The following is a 15,766-nucleotide window of genomic DNA, read 5'->3' as shown; positions in this document are numbered from 1 at the left end:
TGAAGGATGGATAGATGAAAGGTTGGATGGATGAATGGACACAGATGGATGGGTAGATGGATGGATAGGTGGGTGGGTGGATGGATAGATGGATAGATGGATGGGTGGATGGATGGAGAGATAGATGATGGATGGATGGATAGATGGGTGGATGGATGGAGAGATAGATGATGCATGGATGGATGGGTGGATGGACAGATGGATGAATGGAGAGAGATGGATGGATGGGTAGATGGATAGATGAAGGATGGATAGATGGGTGGATGGATGGATGGATGGATGGGTGGATGGTGGATAGATGGGTGGATAGATGGGTGGATAGATGGGTGGGTGGATGGATGGATGGGTGGATAGATGGGTGGGTGGATGGATAGATGGATGGATGGATGGGTGGATGCATGGGTGGATGGATGGAAAGATAGATGATGGATGGATGGATGGAGAGATAGATGATGGGTGGATGGATGGATGGATGGGTGGATGGATGGAGAGATACATAATGGATGGATGGATGGATGGATGGATGGGTGGATGGATGGATGGATAGGTGGGTGGGTGGATGGATAGATGGATGGATGGATAGGTGGATGGATGGATTGATGGATGGAGAGATAGATGATGGGTGGATGGGTGGAGAGATAGATGATGGATGGATGGATGGATGGATAGATGGGTGGATGGATGGATGGATAGGTGGGTGGGTGGATGGATAGATGGATGGATGGATGGGTGGATGGATGGATTGGTGGATGGAGAGATAGATGATGGGTGGATGGATGGATGGGTGGATGGGTGGATGGATGGATGGATAGATGGGTGGATGGATGGATGGATGGATAGGTGGGTGGGTGGATGGATAGATGGATGGATGGATGGGTGGATGGATGGAGAGATAGATGATGGATGGATGGATGAAAGCATGGATGGATGAATAGGTGAAAGGATGGATGGGTGAATGGACACATAGATGGATGGACTGGTAGATGGATAGATGGGAGGACAGATGGATGGATGGAAGGATGGATGGATAGGTGGGTGGGTGGATGGGTGGATGGAGAGATAGATGATGGATGGATGGTTTGATGCATGGATGGATGGGTGGGTGGATGGATGGATGGATAGGTGGGTGGGTGGATGGATAGATGGATAGGTGGATGGGTGGATGGATGGAGAGATAGATGATGGATGGATGGATGGGTGGATGGACAGATGGATGAATGGAGAGAGATGGATGGATGGGTAGATGGATAGATGAAGGATGGATAGATGAAAGGTTGGATGGATGAATGGACACATGGATGGATGGGTGGATGGATTGAGAGACAGATGATGGATGGACGGATGCATGGATGGATGGATGAGGCGGCCATTCCCATTGGTGAGCAGAACTCACTGATGCTACATGGAAGGGATAAACAAGCAGCCTTACTGACGAATGCACACACTGTGGGTCCACCTACTGAATCATTTTGCCCAGGGGCAAAAGGTCCTCCATCCCTGTGCGTGTCCACACCACCCCCTCCCAGGCTCCCCGAACACCACTGCCAGGCTCAAACCCAGAATCCCAGTGCTCATGATGCCTCGGATTCAGCCGTACTCACCCGATGGTGCACAGGACCTCTCCAGGTGCTGGACAGTATCTCTGAGCTCTGAGGAATGTTCCACAGCCAGGTGTGGAGGGAACACGGTAACTTCTCCAGAACCAAGTTCTCTCTCCCCGTGGTGAACAAGGGCTTCCCAGGTGGCTGAGGGGTATAGAATCTGCCTGCCAGTGCAGGAGACGTGGGTTAGATTTCCTAGGGTCAGGAAGATCCCCTGGAGAAGAGACTGGCTATCCACACTCCAGTATTCGTGCCTGGAGAATCCCATGGACAGAGGAGCCTGGAGGGCTACAGTCCACGGGGTTGCAAAGAGCCAGACATGACTGAGTGACTGAGCACGCACACCCGCCTGCCCAGTGGATGAATGACATAAAGGCAGTCGTGAGATGAGACGGGGCCATCTGAGGCCAGGGTCCTGCAACGTTCCACTTGACCTTGGAGCCTCTCTTTGCTCAAGGATTATGGAATGTCCCAGGGATTCTCAAGAGACTCAGCAAGAACAAGAACTCAGAAAGCTTGTTCTCTCAATGACAAAGGATGGCAGCTTGGCCAGCTTCCCCATCCTGAGCCTGTACTTAGGAACCACCTTTGTGATGATGGGGAAGAGTAGCTGGCGCTTGCAGACGATGACCTCAAGCCACGCAATGACTCTCTGGTGACAGACAAACCTCAAAGGCTGGGGTCTTCCTTTAAGTCAAGATTCTACTTCTTGGAACATCATTCTGGCTGTTTGGAAATATCAGATGAGGCATGTCTCCATCTTGGTTTCAACACAGGAAGTAATCCTAGTTCTCAAACAGGACAGTCATGGCTACAGGACTTAGCAGAATATCTGAGCAGTTCTGGGAGGTGCCAGCGTTCAGGGCTGAAAGCTGCATCTCTGTGGGTCTCAAACTTGTCTGAGCAAGACGATGGCTTGAGGAGGTCTAATAAATGCTGATGCCCCGAGGGATGAGTTTGGGAATTCTGTTGAAGGCGAGGCTGAGCGTTAATTGTTTTCAGAGGCTCCCCTAGTGTGCACCCAAAACCCTCTAGCCTTACCAGACCTTATCATCATTCAGTCTCCAAGTCATGTCCGACTCTTTGTGACTCCATGGACTGCAACATGCCAGGCTTCCCTATCCCTCGCTATCTCCTGGAGCTTGCCCAAGTTCATGTCCGCCGAATCGGTGATGCCATCCAACCCTCTCATCCTCTGTCGCTCTCTTCTCCTCCTGCCCTCAATCTTTCCCAGCATCAGGATCTCTTCCAATGAGTCGACTCTTCACATCAGGTGGCCAAAGTATTGGAGCTTCAGCTTCAGTCCTTCCAATGAGTATTCGGGACTGGACCTTGGGGACAGTCTTCACAACCCAGGACAGGCTTGAGCACATGGATGGTTTGATGGTGGAGAGGATGCACTGGGGGTGGGGGTGTCCCTATTGGCTGTAGACTTGCTTCTCTTTCTTGAGGTTGGAAGGAATGTGAGCAAAGAAGGCTATAGCATTTGCAGTTCCGGTACCAAATGAAACTGTGTATTCCTTGTTTTCATTTCATTAAGAACTTTAAGATGCTGGTCACAGGGCATTAAGGCAACAGACATTCTTATGAACCTATGGTCCTGTGTAGCTACATGGGTCAGTCAACCAGGAAAGCAACTCTGAGTATGTATACAGGAAGCTGTGATCTCCATGGTTTTCCAGGTCATCAGAGAAGGAACGAATGTCTTCTGAGTTTTCAAGCTTTATGGTTCATGTAGGATGTAGTGGATTGAATACTGTCTACCAAAAATTATGAGCACGTCTTAGTCCCTATTATTGGTGGATATGACTGTTGGCAAAAGGGTCTTGGCAGATGTAACTAATGCGGGATCTAGAGCTGAAGAGATCATTCTTGACTATCCAGATAGAAGTGAAGGGTCTGAGATGAGATTCCTCCTGGATGAGGGTGGCTCTAAACCCTGGGACACGGTCCTTATAAGACACAGAAGAGGAAAGACATGGACACAGAGGAGAAGCCACGTGGAGATGGAGGCGGAGATGGGAGGGAGGCGGCCACCAGCCCAGGGACAGATGCCTGGAGCCCCCGGAAGCTGGAAGAGGCAGGGAGGACCCTCCCTTGGAGCCTCTGCAGGGAGCTCAGCCTTGGGACACCATGACCATTTGAGGACCGTCTCCAGGGCTGGGGGAGGATGGATGTCTGTTGTTTTTAGCCACCCGTTTGGGGTCCTTAGTTACAGCTGCCCCAGGACCCTCGTGTAGATAGCACAAGAGCGAGCTGGGTGAATCAGCAGGGTCGTCCACGGGGACCACGGGCCCCCATCACACAGAGATCCGAGCGATGAGTCACTGGGACCCCCCAATCATCTTGTGGGTTCACATGGTGATTGCCACTCCCGCAGCAGGGAAGAAGGAGGTCGGGGATCTCTGACCCTTGGCTTCCACTGTCTCTATGACCTCTGCCTGCTCTCTTCCTGGTGCTGGTCCCCGGTCCCCGGGAGACTCCTTGTCACACCACGGCTCTCATGGGAAGGGTGTCAGGATGTCTCTTATCCAAGGAGACGTCCTGCAGAGTCAGGGCACCTACAGAAGTCTCTGGCTTGTTCCTTTCGGGCCACCACGTGGATAGTCCTGTGAGCTCATGTCTCAGCTCTGCCAACCACAGCCGCACACGGGCGAGACGGTGAGGACCCCAAATGCACACGTCCTCGTCTCCTGCTCGTTTACACTAACGCCGCCTGGTCCCGCGACACCGAATCCGTTGCATCCTGTTCATCTGTAATGAAAACACGGTCTCTGGAGTTAGACACACCTCAGGGTCCCACCCAAGGGCCACCAGGACCTTGAAACGAGGTCAGACATTGAGTCTTTGGGGGGCAATTTCCCACCCACTTGATGGATTTACAGTTCTCCCCACGGCACACAGGGGGACGAGACCCGGTGTCCACATACTACGCACCTTGGATAAGTCTGACCGTCCTCCCTTTTTGTAAATAAAGTTTTATTAGAACACAGCCACACATGTTAGAATTGTGTCTGTAGCTCCTTGTGTGTTGTATGGAAGAGCTGAATAGTTGTAAGAGAAAACATATAGCCCTGCCATAGGAAGATATCTATTAACTGGTCATTTACATAAAAAGTTGGCTCTCCTGGAATGCTATCTATCTGAATATCATCACTCATGAATATCTATCCATCCATCCATTATATCTACCTATCCACCCACCCATCCATCATCTGTATCATCCATCCAGCATATCTATCCATCCACCCATCCATCACATCTATCATCAACCCTGAATATCTGTCTATCCATCCATCCTATCTCTCTGTCTGTCCGTCCATCCGTACATCCATCCACCCACCATGTCTATCATCAATCTTGAATATCTATCATGTGTATCTGTCTATGCAACCATCATATCTATCCATCCATCCATCCATCACACCTATCATCAATCCTGAATATCTATCCATCCATTCTATATATCTATCTATCCATTCATCATATCTATCCATCCATCCATCCATCCATTCATCACAGCTGTCTATCATCAATCCTGAATATCTACCCATCCATCCTGTCTGTTCATCCATCCATCCATCCATGTCTATCATCAGTCCTGAATATCATCATATCTGTCTACCCAGCTATCATATCTACCCATCCATCCATCTATCCATCATACCTATCATCAATCCTGAATATCTATTTATCCATCTGTCCTATCCATATATCTATCCAACCATCATATGTACCCATCCATCCATCACACCTATAATCCTAACATCTATTTATCCATCCATTCTATCCATGTATGTATCCAACCATCACATCTGTCTATCCATCCATCTACCCATCATGTCCATCAATCCTGAATATCTATCCTATCTCTCTATCTATCCAACCATCATATCTATCCATCCATTACACCTATCATCAATCCAGAATACCCATCCATCCATTCTATCTATATATCTATCTACCCAACCATCTTATCTAACCATCCATCCATCTATCCATCCATCATCTCCATCATAAGTCCTGAATATCTATCATATATATCCATCCATCTAGCATATCTATCTATCCTGAATATCTATCAATCAATTGGTGTATCAGTCTACCTATCTCTATAATGTATCTATCTTTCTATCCATCTCTTTCCATCTATCATTGTATATGTCTACCTAAATATCATCTAGCCAGCATCTATCTACTTATCCATCTGTCTAAATATCATGCCTAAAATGTATCTATCTACCTACCTATCCATCTATCTACTTAAACCGTTACAGGTACCTGATACTCTTTTAGAACAGAGAGCTGAATGAATGAACAGATGAACCGATGAGTAAATGATGTCCATGAAAGGCTCTTGCACTATATCTTAGAACACAAATCTCTAGAATCTTTTCCTGTCTTTTGCTTCTAAAGAGAAGCAGAGCTACCGAGGAGAGGTGGAAGCAAAGCCCCCATGAGCACGCCATTCTCCACGCAGAGGCGACAAGCAGATAGGGGAATGAAAACGCACCCTCCCCGGGAGGGTACCATTCGCAGCCGTGCTCCTATACCAGGGGCCATGTGTGTGATGAGGATGTGGCGAGTTTCTGGGGACAGTGTCAGGACAGCTGCGTCCTGTGACTCCAAGCTGTGCCGGGGACCCCTGTGCAGCGCCACAACACCCAACACCGTGTGCCCAGAAGACCCATCAGCAGAAATAAAGTTTGGGCAGCGTCCCTGCAGCCCCATCCACGCTGAAGAAGCAGGTACTAGATGCCAAGACACAGCTTCGGCATCTTTGCTTAGAAGCTGATTTGTTTCACGTTGAACACCTCCGCCGAGAAACACACTCTGCCCCAGAGGCAGGAGACCGAGAGAGAATCCATTCTTGGTTGTCTTGAGTTTTCCCAAGTGAGAGCTGTGGTGTTCCTTCATGGTTTCATTAAGTGACCGTTGAATAAACACTTTGTCCCAGAAAAATGAACCCTCCTTCACTGCTGGTGAGAATGTGAGTGGTGCACACTCTGTGGAGAACAGGACGGAGGTTTCACAAAAAATTAAAAAGAAGAGTTGCCGTATGATCTAGCAATCCCACTTCTGGTTGTATATCCAGAAGAGAGGGAAACTCCAACTCGAAAAGATACATGGACCCCACGGATCACACCAGCGCTATTTACAACAGCCAAAACGTGGAAGCAACCTAAGCGCCCATCGACAGGTGCTCAGCCATGAAAAGGAATAAAATAATGACATTGAGAGCAACACGCATGAACCCAGAGATTATCACACTAAGTGAAGTAAATCAGACCCAGAAAGACAAGTACCGTATGCTAATCACTTCTATGTGAAAGCTGAAAAAACAAAACATGATACAAATGAATTTATTTACAAAACAGAAGGAGACTCACAGATATAGAGATCAGACTTGTGGTTGGCAGAGAGGAGAAGGTGGGGAAGGAATACTTTTAGACATTTGGAATTAACACATGCAGACTACTGTATCTGTACAGCACAGGGAGTTCGATTCAATATCTCGTAATAACCAGTAACGGAAAAGAATCTGAAAAAGAATATGTGTGTATATATAGGGTTGGGCAAAAAGTTCCCTTGGGTCTTTTCATGATGTCTTCAGTTCAGTTCATTCACTCAGTCGTGTCCGAATCTGTGACCCCATGGACTGCAGCGCTTCCCTGTCCATCACCAACTGTGGGAGCTTGCTCAAACTCATGTCCATCGAGTCAATGGTGCCATCCGACCAGCTGGTGATGCCATCCAACCATAACATCTTACGGAACCTCAAACAAACGTTCTGGCCCACCCAAGGTATTTATAACTGAAATACTTTGCTGTACACCTGAAAACTAACACCATATTGCAAATTAAGTATAGTTAAAGAAAACGTTTAAAAAAATAAACACTGCATTCTGGAAGCACGCTCTATCATCTTATACTCGTGAAGTATAAACCCGACTCTGGAAGAGCTGCTGGTTGCAACCCCAATGCCTACTGTGCTGGAAGCCCGACGTCAGGTCTGGGGCCTCCATAGCATTCCATCTGTCGAGGGAATATGGCTAGCTAACCAGCGCTCACTGGTCTTGAAATCCAGGGTGCGGTCTGGCAGGAAACACATACAGTCATTTTGTTAGGATCCCACGCGTCCGAAGTCTCCACGCTAGACTCTGAGAACCCAAGAGCCGTTCTCAGAGACAGGATCGAGCCTTCCTTGACCTGACTGGTGGGCATGGGTCCAGGCAAGAGTCCACCACCCTGTATGAGATGTTCATATGGGTCAACAACTGTGTAAGTTTCTCGTATCAAATCACGATCGTGGTATTGGTGTTCTGTTTGTCTTTTTAGCTGCTGTGTCTGGCTTTTTGCAACCCCATGGACTGTAGCCCGCCAGGCTCCTCTGTTCATGGGATTCTCCAGGTAAGAAGACTAGAGTGGATTGCCATGCCCTTCTCCAGGGGATCGTCCTGACTCAGGGACTGAACCCCGGTCTCCTACAATGGCAGACAGCTTCTGAGCCACCAAGGAAGCCTTTTGGTGTTTTTTAAAAAACGGAAATTTATTCTCAGTTTTTTTATAATTTATTTATTTCACATTAAAATAATTTTTCTTTTGGCTGCACCATGTAGCATGTGGGATCTTAGTTCCCTGATCAGGGATCAAACCCACATCCCTGGCACTGGAAGCCTGGAGTCTGAACCACTGGACCACCAGCAGGAAGTCCATTGTCTCTCACTTCTGCAGATGCAGGGCTGAGCTCCCTGCAGAGGCTCCAGGGGAGGGTTCTTCCTGCCTCTTCTGGCTTCTGGAGGCTCTGGGTGTCCGTCCCTGGGCTGGTGCCCGCCTCCCTCCCGTCTCTGCCTCCGTCTCCACGTGGCTTCTCCTCTGTGTCCATGTCTCTCCTCTTCTGTGTCTTACAAGGACCCTGTCCCTGGGGTTTAGGGCCACCCCTATCCAAGAGGAACCTCATCTCAGACCCTTCACTTCACCACATCTACAGGGACCCTATATTCACATAAGGCCCCATTTCTAGGCTCCACCCATCAGAACCCACTATCCTTCAGGAATGTTTTCAGGCTAATGCAGCCTTCTCATTGATTGGCTTAAAACCTTAGGAATCCATCCTCTCCCAGTCCTGACAACCAACCATCCATCGTCCCCCAGTCCTGGAGACCAGACGTCTGAGGTCAAGGGGTCCCAGGGCTGAGCTCCCTCCAGAGTCTCCAGGGGAGGGTCCTTCCCACCTCTCCCAGCTTCTGGGGGCTCCAGGCGTCCGTCCCTGGGCTGGTGGCCACCTCCCTCTCGTCTCTGCCTCCATAGTCCCATAACCCCCTCCTCTTCCATAATCAAATCTCCCTCTACCTATCTCTGATAAACAACCTCATGAGCACATTGGTAAGCAAGAACAACTTCCTATCTGAAGACCTTCATTATTATTGGCAATGATTCTTGTCCCAAATACAAACACATCTGTACATTCCCAGGTGACAAAGTGGTAAAGAATCTGCCTGCCAATGCAAGAGACATAAGAGACTGGGTTCAATCCCTGTGCTGGGAAGGCCCCCTGGAGAAGGAAATGGCAACCCACTCTAGTATTCTTGCCTAGAGACTGCCCATGGATAGAGGAGCATGGGGGGCTACAGTCCAGGGGGTCGCAAAGAGTCAGACATGACTGAGCGACTAAAAAATGACAACCATATTCTGGTTTGAAGGATAACCCACATCCTCTGGTATAACCCATACTCCAGGAGAGGGACATGCACATATTAACAGATGATGAACGCAAGGGCAGAGAGCAGGAGAGAGGTTTCGTGTGCCCACTGAAGGGTGAGTGGACAGCAAAGCTGCCATTCTATGACCGAGACCCTAAAAGGTGGTGGAGGTGGTCCAGACGCCCACATCCTGTCCACATCTGCATCCTAGAGAGCCCCATGGGGACTGTGTCCCGGGCTCCCCTGGTATCACGTGTCCTACAGAATTACCTACCTCTCAGAAGATGGTCCTTCCATGAGTCGTGGGGTGAGAGCCCTGGTGGGAGCCTTGGGGGCCACACATTAGCCCCTAGGAGCCGGTCCTCCTGAAGACAGTGCAGGGTCAATGACCCTTGATCAAGGCAGTAAAGAAGGAAGGCTCAAAGCATCTGCCTTTCTGGGAGCCAGGAATCAGAGACGCATTTCTGGCACGATTCGTGTGTGAGAGAGAAGGGAACGCAGGACATCCTCGAAGCTTCCAGACTTCCCTTGAAAGTGTGTGTTTCACCCAAAACGTGTCTATCTATCCCAGGGTCCCACAGCGCCTCTGCGCTTTAAGGAAGGAACACCGCCCATGAGGCTTGCAGGATTTAATGACTCAGAGTACCCAGTACAACTGGACACTTAGTGGGGGATCACAGGATTCATGGCTGAGAACCACACCAGCTCAGGGGTCCGCTCAGCATTCCCTCTTTCCCGTGAGTTCCCACCCGGGTCCCGACGGGAGACCCTGGGGGGATACAGAGCCCGGAGGGTCGGGGGGATGAGGGTGATGGAGAGACGCGGTCCAGCACAAACAGACCTGCGAGGTTGGTGCCGACCGTGGTGCTCCCCGTCAGATCATGCTCTTCCCGGCAGACTGCTCCCGCCGAAGGTCTCCCGGGTCACATCGACAATGCCCGTCAGCTGGCAGCTTCTGGCCCAGAGCTGCCGCTGAAGCTCTGGGTCGTACGTGGCCTCCAGAGACCGGGTCTCCTTCTCGTTGTAGAGATAGCGGCCACCGAGACCTTCCAGGTCCGGGGTGACCGCGGCGTAGACGGAAGTCCAGGCTCCCTCGTCTGGGGTCTGCAGGAAGAAGGAATGCAGACGAAGATGCTAACTGTCAGAGCAGGGACACGGGGGTCTCGGGAGCCCACAGATGTCGAGAAGGAGACACAGGGCCCCTTACCGGGGCCCATCGACTCATCAACTCAAGCCTGCCTGGCCAAGGCTGGGGGAGCTGGCACTCCATGACCTCGTGATGGTGCACCCTTGTGGGTTGCATTTCCATGTTGTTCTTGTGCATTTCCACACACACGTACAAAGGGCCCCCCTTCCTCTGGACGACCCAAAGGAAGCAGCCTCTAAAGAGAAGGCTGGATGCATCTCAAGAGAGCGGAGCCCTGTGGCTACAATGAGAAGGTCTTTTTTGATGGAGGTGACTCACTCCAGGGCTGAGACAAAGTGCGGGTTCTGGGCACAGACCCTGAGTTTAAATACTCAGGTCTCCAGTTCTTTTTCTTGTTAATTCATTTTATTGAAGTATAGTTGATTTACGAGGCTTCCCAGGAGGTACTAGTGGTAAAGAACCTGCCGGCCAATGTGGGAGACTAGAAGAGATGCAGGTTTGATCCCTGGGTTGGGAAGATGCCCTGCAGAAGGGCATGGCTACCCACTCTAGTGGGCTATACCAAGTCCTGTATCCTTGCCTGGAGAATCCCATGGACAGAGGAGCCTGTGAGGTTACAGTCCGTGGGGTCGTAAGGAGTTGGACCCACCTGAAGTGACTTAGCATGCATGCAGAGTTGATTTACAAGGTTGGGTTAATTCCTGCCACGCAGGGCAGGCTCTATGAAACCAGAATACCAGCTCACTGGGTCAAAGCAGATGGCGGTTCAGCCTCGGGGTTGAACACGTGCTATCTAGCAATTTTAGAGGAAACATCCAGACAGCGGAGACGTTCTTGCTTTCCAAGCAGGGGAGGAGATACGGTACGAGAACCGGAAAGTCTGAAAAGGAGCTTGAAAGGCATTAGGGTGACGGGAGAAAAGTGGATGCTGGGTGGAAGGCAGAAGGTTGGAATGTAACACATGCTGAGCTGCTGGGCTTAGGGCTGGTGCCTGGCATGATCACTGGATTAGAAGATGTGATGTGTTCTTGGTCAAATGGATTGATGTGGAGCGCTGCACTTCCCATGGCAAAAACATGGTTCAATCAGCTCCTGGAGTGAGCCTGCTTCCTAAGTCGGTCATTCTCTGGGCTGAGATCCCAGGGGTCTGTGCCCAGAACCCCCACTTTGTCTCGCCCCTGGAGTGAGTCACCCCCACGGGAAAGACCCTCTTTAATATAGCCACAGGGCTCCGCTGTCTTGAGAGGCATCCACTCTTGTCTTTAGAGGCTGCCTCCTTTGGGTCGTCCAGCGGGCATTGTCTGGGGAGGAAGGGGTCCACTTCCCCTACACCTCGAAAATCCTCTTATCTGGGTAACAGTCCTTGTGATCAGCATGTCCAACGGAACACAAGGACGGCTGTTTTAGGAGATGGTGCCTGTGCTGTGCTGGACATGAACTTGGGATGCACACTTTGCCAGAAACTCAGGCACAGTCAGGAGGGACGAGATATCATGGGATTCTGTCTGGTGATGTGACTCCCAAGCACAAACATACTACACCCTCATGCATACACACTCACATATACCCAGGCACAGACATTCACGGGCACACACACACACCCATGCACACACAGATATTCACATGCTCACACACTCACACGCACACACACCCCCATGCACACAAATGCATCTATATGGACACACAAATATTCACATGCACACACATATACCACCAGGCACACACATGCATTCATACACACACATATATTCACATGCACACACACGCATATGGACGCACAAATATACACATGCACAGAAAGATATACTCAATGCACACACACCCAAGTACACACATGTATTCACATGCACACACAAATATTCACAGGCACACACACTCACAGCACACACACCCATGCAGACAAATGCATTTATGAGCACAGGCACACACACCCAGGCACACACATTCACATGGATACACATACCCTCAGGCACACACATGCATTTACACAGATGCACACAGACTCATACGCACACACACCCGTGCACACAAATGCACTTATATGCATGCAAACGCACCCAGGCACACACATTCACAAGGCTGCACATACATACACCCAGGCAGACACACGCATTTACATGGATACACAAATATTCACATGCATACACACACACACATTCACATGCATACCTTCACACACACACACATACCCCCAGGCACACACATGCATTTAGATTCACAAATACAAATATTCACATGCACACAGATATATACTCAATGCACACACACATTCCCCCAGGCACACACTTGCATTTTCACACACGTGCAACTATTCATATGCACACACATACAAAACACACAAGCATTTACATACAGACACACACATTCACATCAACACACATATAACTCTGGGAGTTGGTGATGGACAGGGAGGCCTGGCGTGCTGCAATTCATGGGGTTGCAGAGTTGGACACGACTGATCGACTGAACTGAACTGATGCCCTCATGTACACATGTTCACACACACACAACATTCACCCAAGGTGGTCTTGACCATCCAGAGAGTTCTCTGACATAGAAAAGGGACATTTTTTTGAAAAGGAGCCATTCTCGGCGCGCACACACCTCATGGAGGATTAATCACATCCACTTATCCCACTTAAGCACATGACAGATGCCGGGCTAAAAACAGCCGCCCTCGATCACCTACAGAACATTTCCAGGCCTTGGGCGGATGACAGAGAGGAAGGAAATGAGATTTCATTTGTAATGTTTTAATTCCCAAATGTTTTGACAGGTCATGAAATGGACGGTTTTATGCATTTCTTCTTCCCTGCATCTGACGTCACAGTCCTAAGTCTCAGCCACGAGGATCGTGAGACATCATGCCTGCCTGAAAGGAAGGAGGTCTGAGACGCTGAGAGTCACCCATGTCACCAGAAAGAAGGCAGAACGCTGACGAGTTAATACTTTTGAATTGTAGTGCTGGAGCTGGAGAAGACTCTTGAGAGTCCCTTGGACTGCAAAGAAATCCAACCAGTCCCTCCTAAAGGAAATCAGTCCTGAATATTCATTGGGAGGACTGATGCCAAAGCTGAAACTCCAATACTTTGGCCACCTGATGCGGAGAACGGACTCATTGGAAAAGACCCTGATGCTGGGAAAGATTGAAGGCAGGAGGAGAAGGGGGCGACAGAGGATGAGATGGTTGGATGGCATCACCGATTCAATGGACATGAATTTCAGCAAACTCCAGGAGACGGAGAAGGACAGGAAAGCCTGGCGTGCTGCAGCCCATGGGGTCATCAACAGCCAGACGTGACTGAGCAACTGTATGAGAACAACAATATTTTTGTGGCCCCGAATACCAAGAAAGATAGTTTAGGTAAGAGCTCCCGGGCACCTGGAGCTCATAACAGGAAGGGGCATTGGGTCGATGGCTGGGTACACATGCATGGAAAAAAGAAACCAAAATAAAAAGCAAAGAGAGCAGAGGGTGGGATTGAAACTGTGCTCAACAGAGCTGGGAGCTGTGTGCTGCAGAGAAAGATGAATGTGTTATAATTACATAATTACACAGCCCTCTGCAGCATTGGAAACGCTTTCCCACATATTATGTCAGTGCCGCTCACAACAATCTTAGGAGATGCCATTATCCAGAATTAAGAAATTACAAAGGTGAGGGGCACAGTAGAGGGAGGGCAAGGGAGCAGCAGGGTGCACAGGATGGCCAGATCTTGGTTCTTCCAGAGACCCCAACCCTCCCCACCATCCTCCTGAATCAGGATGGGCATGTCCCCCAAGCTCATGGCCTGACAAGTCCCTTGCGTCTCTGCCGGAATCTCTGAAAGCTGCACTTTCTGTGTGTTCCTCTGAGTTGCGGACACACGCTCTCAGCAGCCCAGCTGGCACTGGAGGCGGAGACCCCATGGACACACCTCAGGGTCAAACCATCTTTCCTTCTCACCTGCCTGGTACCCCATTTCCCAGACAGGCATCAATGCACAGCCTGGTGTTCCTGAGTCAGAAACCCCAAATGACTCCTGAGACTTCCTTGTTTCACCTTCCAAGGTCAATGAGTCAAGACATTATGATGTGCTCTCTGGAATGGTCTTTTTTTTTTTCATACTTATATATTTGGCCTTCCCCATGGCTCAGTGCTAAAGAATCCACCTGCCAATGCAGGAGACATGGGCTCAATCCCTGGGTCAGGAAGATGCCCTTGAAAAAGAAATGGCAACCCACTCCCATATTCTTGCCTGGAGAATCCCATGGACAGAGGAGCCTGGCGGGCTACAGTCCACGGGGTAGCGAAGAGTCGGACATGACTGAGTGACTGAGTGCATGCATGCCTCTGTGCATGCACACACACACATTTATTTATTTATCTGTGCCAGGTCTTATTTGTGGCACGGGGCATCTTTTGTTTTGGCACATGAATTAGGCTGTGGTATGTGAAATATAATTGCCTGACCAGGGAGGGATGGAACCCAGGGACCCTGCACTAGGAGTGTGGAATCTTAGCCACTGGACCACCAGGGAAGTCCTGGAGTTGTCCTCAAAACAATCTCCTTCTGTCTCTCTCCACACTTTCAATGGCCTCTAACCAGACCCTGGGTTCACCCCCTGTGGATCATGCCCTCTGGTCCATGGGATGCTCTGTGGGCTGTGCTCCATGGATGCTCTATAGTCTGTGGCCCATGGCATGCTCCATGGACTGTGGCCCATGGGATGCTCTGTAGACTGTGGTCCATGGGATTCTCTACATGCTGCGGCCCATGGGATGCTCCGTGGGCTGTGGTCCGTGGGCTGCTCCGTGGGCTGTGGCCTTTGGGTTGCTCTGTGGGCTGTGGCCCTAGGGAAGCTCTGTGGACTGTGGCCCATGGGATGCTCTGTAGAATGTGGTCCGAATTCTCTACAGGCTGCAGCCCATGGGATGCTCTGTAGGCTGTGGTCCATGGGATGGTCCAGAGGCTGGAAGCATCTGATTCTACATCACTGTTGACATCGAGCATCTGGCATCTCTGGATAGGATGCAGCCCCCAAAATCTAAGACACTCACTGCAAGTGGGCAATGACAAGCTTGGGCTTGGGCCAATGACAAGCTCCCGTGTCCAGTCTGGAGCTGGAACCAGGTGTCCTGAGGAGACTTGAGAAAGGGGGAACTGAGGTCATTTTGAAGGGGTCTGGGGTTCGGATGGGGACCCAGTGAGAAGGGGTCAGTGACAGTATGACCACCCCCATTTTGAGCTATTTCTGCATCACCAATGGTCCGAGCCTAACTCAGGCTCCTTGGACCCTTGGATTGTTCTTCAGTCACTCAGTTGTTTCCGACT

General features: G+C 50.0%; 1 protein-coding gene across 4 annotated transcripts in view; it reads right to left on the bottom strand.

The window, feature by feature from the left end:
* Positions 1-512: 512 nt before the first annotated feature.
* The window catches only part of DHRSX (dehydrogenase/reductase X-linked), a 149,024-nt gene continuing 133,770 nt past the window's right edge, over positions 513-15,766 (bottom strand). For 2 of the 4 annotated variants that reach the window (XM_055563113.1, XM_055563116.1), the window contains exon 7: positions 7,876-10,408. In XM_055563113.1, coding sequence (XP_055419088.1) covers positions 10,184-10,408 — 225 coding nt within the window. In that variant the 3' untranslated portion in view covers positions 7,876-10,183. Of the gene's footprint in view, positions 4,356-6,954; positions 7,851-7,875; positions 10,409-15,766 lie in introns of those variants that run through there. The other 2 variants (XM_055563114.1, XM_055563115.1) reach the window with 2 other exon arrangements.

The sequence above is a fragment of the Bubalus kerabau genome, chromosome X (genome assembly GCF_029407905.1).
Source record: "Bubalus kerabau isolate K-KA32 ecotype Philippines breed swamp buffalo chromosome X, PCC_UOA_SB_1v2, whole genome shotgun sequence".
Lineage (NCBI taxonomy): Eukaryota > Metazoa > Chordata > Mammalia > Artiodactyla > Bovidae > Bubalus > Bubalus kerabau.
The sequence above is the reverse complement of the archived record's forward strand: the minus strand, read 5'-3'. Positions and strand labels throughout refer to the sequence as shown.